General features: G+C 30.7%; 1 protein-coding gene across 1 annotated transcript in view; it reads left to right on the forward strand.

The window, feature by feature from the left end:
* The first annotated feature begins 3,559 nt into the window (after nucleotides 1–3,559).
* The window catches only part of LOC106461480 (caprin-1-like), a 39,451-nt gene continuing 35,557 nt past the window's right edge, over nucleotides 3,560–7,453 (forward strand). Inside the window, exon 1 of the mRNA XM_022388451.1 lies at nucleotides 3,560–3,607. Within this exon, the coding sequence (XP_022244159.1) occupies nucleotides 3,560–3,607 (48 nt within the window). The remainder of the gene's footprint in view (nucleotides 3,608–7,453) is intronic.

Raw genomic sequence — 7,453 nt, forward strand, 5'->3', positions numbered from 1 at the left:
CGCAGGCAACAACTTTGACTAAAAATCGCTTACTAAAAGTAAAACTTCACGTGGAGCTTGTTATCCTACTTGTCGACCAGGAAAGCCTAGCATACTAAATGACGTCATACCACGACAATGAATTTATAGAAAATTATACATGACTCTTTTTTTTTTTTGTATATGAATTTTACACGTGTACCTAAATCGTTTTCAAATAATTATAATTTATAGGCTAGCATTTTGTGTTCATTTCTATTTATCAAATTATACAAATTAATTTATAAAATAACGATTACATTTTCTTTACAATGTATGTCCTAGAAAGATCAAAAACAGATAAACCTCGAGGGTAAGGTTCTTTCCAGGTGTTTGTTTTAAGTCATTCCTTGAAAAAAAAAGGGGAAATTTATTCTACACATCTGTATGTGTACAATAATAATAATAACTTGTACTGATATATGGGATATGTGTTTCCTCATTACATCCTATCTATAGAAAACCCAATTCCTTTTGAAATGAAATTTCTATAAACAGAATCAAGAATTTTTTAAGTACTCTTTTTCAAATTCCATCATAGCTCAACACACAGCAGAGGGTTGTAGGGGTTTTATCAACAGTAGCAGCTAAATCCTTTTTATTTTCCACAATGCTCAATTCACCCAAGAAGCAAGTTCCTTCCCAATTTACATACCACAAATATGAAAACTCATTAACTGAACATCCATATTTTGTATTTTTCATTGTTGAGGTTTTTTTGGATACATCAAATATTTTTAACTGAATAAGTCTAACCTAATATTTTAGTATCGGTGAATTTATGAATATTAATGTTCCTAAAGATATTCAAGTCACTGATGTTAATAAATATTAAAGTTCTAAAGTAGATACCTGAGGTACTTCAATAGTCACATTCTTCCTTTAAAATAAGTTACTATTTACCATTATTTTTACTTTCCATTCCTTACTCAATTTTGTGTCAATTTCCTAACTTTTCCACCCAATCCTGCAAGTACTCGTATATTAAACTTTTTGAGGTGCATTATCAAATGCTTTTTGAAAGTCACATAACTTGCAGACAGTAAGGAACCACTTGACATTTCAAGGCACACCTGCATCCCCCACCCCCAAAGAAAATAAAAATTAAGGCACCCATTATTATTTAGGAAGTCATTATTCCCTCTCTTAAATTCTTGATGCCAACCTCCACAACTTCTGAAGACAAAACATTCCATGACATAATCATCCTGTTAGAAAACTAAAACTGTTTAACTGTAACTTAGTCTCACTTTTCCAAATCTTAGAATCTTATCTTTTCATTCTTTTATTTTTGAGAAATCAGTATAAAGAAATTGGAGATTTATTCTATCAATCTGCTGTATAATCTTGTAAACTTCAGTGAAATTCATTATTACCCATGATTTCTCAAGATAAGAAATATTAACCTGTTTGCATAAGATAACCCTTCTCCAAAATTATATTAATAGCCTTCTTTTAAATCCTTTATAATAAGTTGATTTTCTTTCCTAGATAAGGAAACCAAAACTTTACACAGTATTCCAAGTGAGGCCTACTTTATGATTTGTAAACAGATAATTACCTCTTTTTAACTTGAAATTGGTATTTCTGTAAATAGATCCTAAAAGTCTGTTAACTATGCCAAGATACTTTTTTCATCATGTTATTGAGTTGGTTCACATTTATACTATATCTGTGATTCAAATTATGAATAGCCTAAATGCAGGGGTGAAATTCTAAAAAAAAAAATAGAGGTACTCTCAACATTTTTGATACAGCAAGAAACACTCGAGAGTTTTCCTTTCATCTGAAAATTGTATTTTCATCATTAATGTAAGTTATAAAAAAACAAACAACAAAGGCCCAAACACTATCCTTGAGGCACTCCTCTTTGACTGGGCTGTACTAATAACTGAGGAGTCTGATAAAATAAATTTTATAAAATTATTAACTGAAATAATTCATAAATTAAATCCAAAACAGATTCACCTAAGTGAATTGTTTCCTAAACAATATTTTAATTTGTTTCAAAGATGTTTCTTTTTACTTGGATGATGGTAAAGGTGTGAACTTTATGTACTTAAATCTAAAATAAAAAAGCATTTGATAAGGGTGCCACACAATAGATTAACTACAGCAATCACACTGGCAGGGGTTGGGAAAAGATTAGTTAATTGGATTGTAGGGTGTTTGGATGACAGAAAGAAAAAATACACTGCTACAAGTTTAAAAAAAAGAACAAAAAAAAGAAGATATTTTAGTGTTAACAACTTACTTAGCTGAAAATATAGTTCAGATAGATACTCAACAGAACCAACAGCTAATACCTTACTTCTGAGATTAAAAATAGGTAAAGCTCTGGGACAAGACAAAATTTTCCTCAGGGTTTTAAAGGAAGAAGTCAAATATCAGATACGAGTTTCATTTTTGGTATGTCAGTAGACAAGGGGTCAGTGCCAGAGGACTGGAGGAGTGCTAATGTTACTCCTGTTTTTAACTGGGATGAAAATGTTTGCTAGGCAATCAATGATCATTTAGTCTTACTACTAAAGTGAAAATTAAATCATGTAAGACTTAGTTTACTTATTTGAAGAGAAAATTGAGAAAGTGTTAATTTGAACATCAGTGTTTCATTCACATTTTAGTTACAATGTGACATTAGTTTACAGGACAGATAAAATCACATTTAGTTAATTTTGTCTGCTTACATGTGCTGTATAAGTTTTAGTTCAACAGATAATAAAACTATGGAATAGTTAAAGGATATCGTACCAAAGAGTGTAAAGACTAATCAAAGCTTAAAATTATGTTCAGTTATATTTTCCAAATGTGTAAAACATAATATATTCTCTAAGTAAAGTCATATTAAAATTGGTACTTTTTTTCTTTTCTGTTACATATAACATTAACACATATGCTGTTTGGAATGAAATAAATTTTAATTTACTAATTTAGTTCATAACGATTAGAATACATTATAGATTGAAACTGTGATTGCTCAATCATTGTTATAGTCTAAAATTGTAATTGATTAATTTTTTGAAGTAATAGTTGTCATTAAATTCTTATATATTGGATGGTATAGTAAGGTCTAGCTTTACTAATAGTAATGAGATCCACTTATTACATTAGTTGTCAGAACATTCAACAAATGTTGTTCACCTGTGTTATTTCTCTTCACATTCCATCATATATTTTCAACCAGTAATTATGTTTTTGCACATTTCATCAGAAATAGTATGTCATAAGCTTGTATTATTTTTGTTCACTTTCCATAAAAAGTTAGTGATTATTTCTATGCATATTCCATAAAATACACACTTAAATCTATTTAACAGTATTCATGATTGAATGAATGACTGCTTGAGAATTTCTTGGAAGTGTGGATGTTCATTTTAATCTTCTTTTCTCTCTCTGTCATGTTACACATCAGAAAATCACAGGTAGTCTTGAAAGAAAAAATTGTAATAGAAATAGACTTGTGGCTCTTTTGGTAATGGTCTCTCAAGTCATGTGGGAATAAATTACTTCACAGAATCCAAGACTTAAATAAAAGATTATCATGGATATGCTTAAAGCAACAGGTGGGATGGTTGGACCTGTTTTCAGGGTAAGGATGAATTATGTGCTAGAAATGGACACCACTTATGCAGGTTAGGTAGTAGGATGTTTGGAGAAAGTAAATATGTCAATTAAAGATAGTTTAAATTAAACTTCAGAGTAGTGAGGAAAACTGGTAATAAGCTAATTGATAGAATAGCAAGGTTAATGAGGACTCTGGAAAAAAGAGGTTTAGAGTATAAGTTAAATAATATTTTGAAAGATAAATATCAGATTTAATTATAAGCATAGTAGGATCAAGAATAAACTTAGTTGTTATTATTCTAATCTTAGGAGTATTAAGAACAAAATATATCAGTATAGGACCAATGGATAACTGTGATATAATGGGAAATAAATAGGCTTTTTTTGTAAATTCCAGCTTACAAGTTACTTAATCATGATAAGACATTTTAAAAGAGGGGGTGGGGTGACTCTTCATTTAAGAAATGGTAGTCAAGAGTTATCTGTATAGGTTACAAACATGGGTTTCAAAGGTAGAAAGTTTTTAAATTGGTAACTTTTATAGGCCACCAGACAGAAGAGGTCAATGAGAAATTGTATAATGAGACCAGAGTTGCTACTAATAAGAATACTGATATAATAACTTATGGTGATCTGGTTCTACTCCATGTATGACTAAGCCATCAACACTAGCCTCAGCTAGCTCAATAATGACAATGACACTTAAATCCTATGAACTGTTTATTAACGTATAAAGACAAATCATACAATATGACTCTTAACTACTAGACAAGGGACATCCACGTGCTTAGTGGCAAATCTGTTAGGCATTAGTAAATTAGAACCTACATGGCACTATTAAGAGAGAGTAACAAACACTGCTAATGCCCTCTACCTAACTTTTTAACTTGGTAGTAAAGTGATTAAAGACTGCAGCTCAGCACATGGTGATGTCACATTTTTACTAACTTCTATAAACAATATCTTTTATTTGCTCCTTATAATATTTTATCTTACTATCTCAGATAAGCTTGAACTTCTGAATTAGAGTATAGGATGTAACATGTTATTTGTTGTAAAATGTGTTTATTAGTAACCAGTTTATGGATAAGGACATGGTAGTAACTTCCAGTGGCCTTGAAACTGGCATTCTGAATATTAGGAAATTAAATTTCATTTCTATCTCAACATGTAGCAAAACATCAAGTGAAGTTATGCAATTAACACTCTTCCACAAATGTTCTCCTACTTCAACTCTTGCAACCATATCCTAATTATTGGTTAACAATAAATCTAAAACAGCATTTTCCATGGCTGGCTCTCTGACCATTTGGTACAGAAAATCTCCAAGAATCACTTCAAGAAATCTCCCTCCCTTGCTATTTGACTTCAAACAATCCCAATTAATGTGTCTTAAAAGTCTCCCACATTTTGTGAATTACACTATCATTATCTACATTATATCATTACACACAAGACTCATCATTAATGCATTGGAGAAGTAAGTTAAAAGGTGATCATATGTGGGACAGACTTCAGAAATATTTACAAATAAATTGCTTTTATGTCAAAATTGGTATGTTCCTAAAAAGAGATAAAACAACAACAAAATTAACAGGGAAGATCAAAGCTAACTGGCTTACCAATGGCAAAAAGTAATAAATCAGGGGTAAATACCATTATGTATAAGAAGCTAAAATTGACAGATAGGTTATAACATTTACAGTATGGTAAAGGTTAGGAAAATGTTAGAATGGAGGTTGGAACCTTAAATAATGTGTGATGGAAAGGTATTCTTCTGTTTTTACAAGAGGAAACATTCCTGGCTGAGCATTCTATGAAAATTATGGAAATTGATCTGAACCACCTAGATATTAAGCCTTTGGTGCTTCATGGGAAGTTTGACAGATTAAAAACAGGTAAAGCACCATATCCTGATGAGGTTTTCCCCATGGTTTTTAAGGAAGTCAAATAATAGTTATACAAGCATGGGTAGATGTCTGAAGAGATCTGCTTATATTACTCATATTTTTAAGGGGGAGGATAAGATTTTCCCTGTAAGTTATTGGCCAGTTTTATTTCTGTAATGGGGAAAATTCTAGATAGTGGGAAAAGTAGCTTTGCAAAATCATTTAGTGAAATGTGGTGATAATGAAAGCTAATATGAATTCACCAGAGAAAAATCTTGCCTTACTAATTTATTTTTGTAAGGACATGTTATCTGAATGAAGGAAATGGTGTGAATTTGTTAAACTTAGTTTCAGAAAGCTGTTGATAAAGTGCTATACAAAAGATAGGCTAAGAAAATTTTATCAGTAGGGGTGAGGAAAAAGCTAGTTAATTGGATTTTTAGGGTATCTGGTTGGGAGAAAGTAAAATGTTATTATGGAGTCCAGTCAAACTGGGTCTTTTTTTGTAAGTAGAATACTTCAAGGTTTGTTATTGATATTGATAGGGGTATAATTTGTATATTAGTAAAGTTTTCTGATGACATTAAACATTTCTAGTTGTATTGAGATATTACAGAATGACTTGAATCAATTGATAAGTTGGACATATGTTTGGCAAATGACCTTTATTTGCAGTAATTGCAAGGTAAAGCATTTGTGTTATCATAATTTGGATGACGCATCTAATATGGATTGGAACCAACTCGTAACTAAAGAAAAGGATCCTAGCAGTGGTGACTAAGTCACACAGGCCTTCAAAGCAGTGCTCTATTGACAGTGGTAAAAACCAATAGAATTTTAGGGTGTTTTTATAAATGTATTGATCACAAGTCAAAGGAGGTAATTTCAGGATATTTATACAATTTTTTAATTAGACCTCACTTGAAATACTGTGTACAGTTTAGGTCTCCTGATCTAAGAAAGGATATTAACCTATACGAAGGGGTACAGAGAAGGATGATTTTACACATTGTACGATTATCTTGCAAGAATAGGTTAAGATCTCTATTTTCCCTACTACTAATAAAAATAAAAAAATATTCAAACACTTTATCAAGTAGTGGTTTGGCCTTCTGGATTTATCTTCAGCTTACTCAGCTTCACTTGTTCGCGAGATATGGAAAAGAACTTGTTTATTAAACAACTTTGTTATCATAGACTAATACATGTACTCCTGTAGCTCTTCTGTGTTTATTGTTTTTGTTATCAAATTACACTTCTATTAGTATTGTAAAAGCTTTTTCTGAACTATCAATTTCTTTAGGATCCAACAAGTATATTTTAGAATTTACTATAAAAAAATTTTATTTAACAGTTTGAGTTCGTTTACTGTGAGATCTTCATGTTAACTGGTAAATCCATTTTACAGTATAACACACTTGTATAACTTTAATGAATTCACAACTTGAGCAAGTAAAGAACAATTTAGTGTACCCTGATACTAAACATTTTCATCTATTTCTCACTTGACCAACTTTGATATCACATCTAATTTACATACAAGAAGCATCATGAAGGATAAAGGAAATTGTTGAAATAATTCAATGTCATTTTGTGTTGCGATTTACCAGGGCATAAAATTAATGTATTCCAGGTGCCAAATGCTCCTAGAAATCACATCAGACATATAAAAATCTGAAAGGATATGCTTGATTGCCATAAAAAATATTGGGACTGTTGACTCATGCTAATTAAAACACATTGTTGTTTTTCAACCAGTATAAAGGGGAGTGTACTCCAACTGTAAATGAAGATTTTGTATCAATTTATGATTTTAGAGCTCAAAACTATTGCAAATGCAAGGTTTCTACTGTTTATATCAATTTTTACAACTGTCTGACCAGCAGTTCAGTTTATGCATGTTGTTTTCCAACTTAACTAAATCTCTCTCTTTCTCTCTATTTATATATATATATATATATATATAATAACACAACTAAAAT

Source organism: Limulus polyphemus, unplaced genomic scaffold (genome assembly GCF_000517525.1).
Source record: "Limulus polyphemus unplaced genomic scaffold, Limulus_polyphemus-2.1.2 Scaffold969, whole genome shotgun sequence".
Taxonomy (NCBI): Eukaryota; Metazoa; Arthropoda; class Merostomata; order Xiphosura; family Limulidae; genus Limulus; species Limulus polyphemus.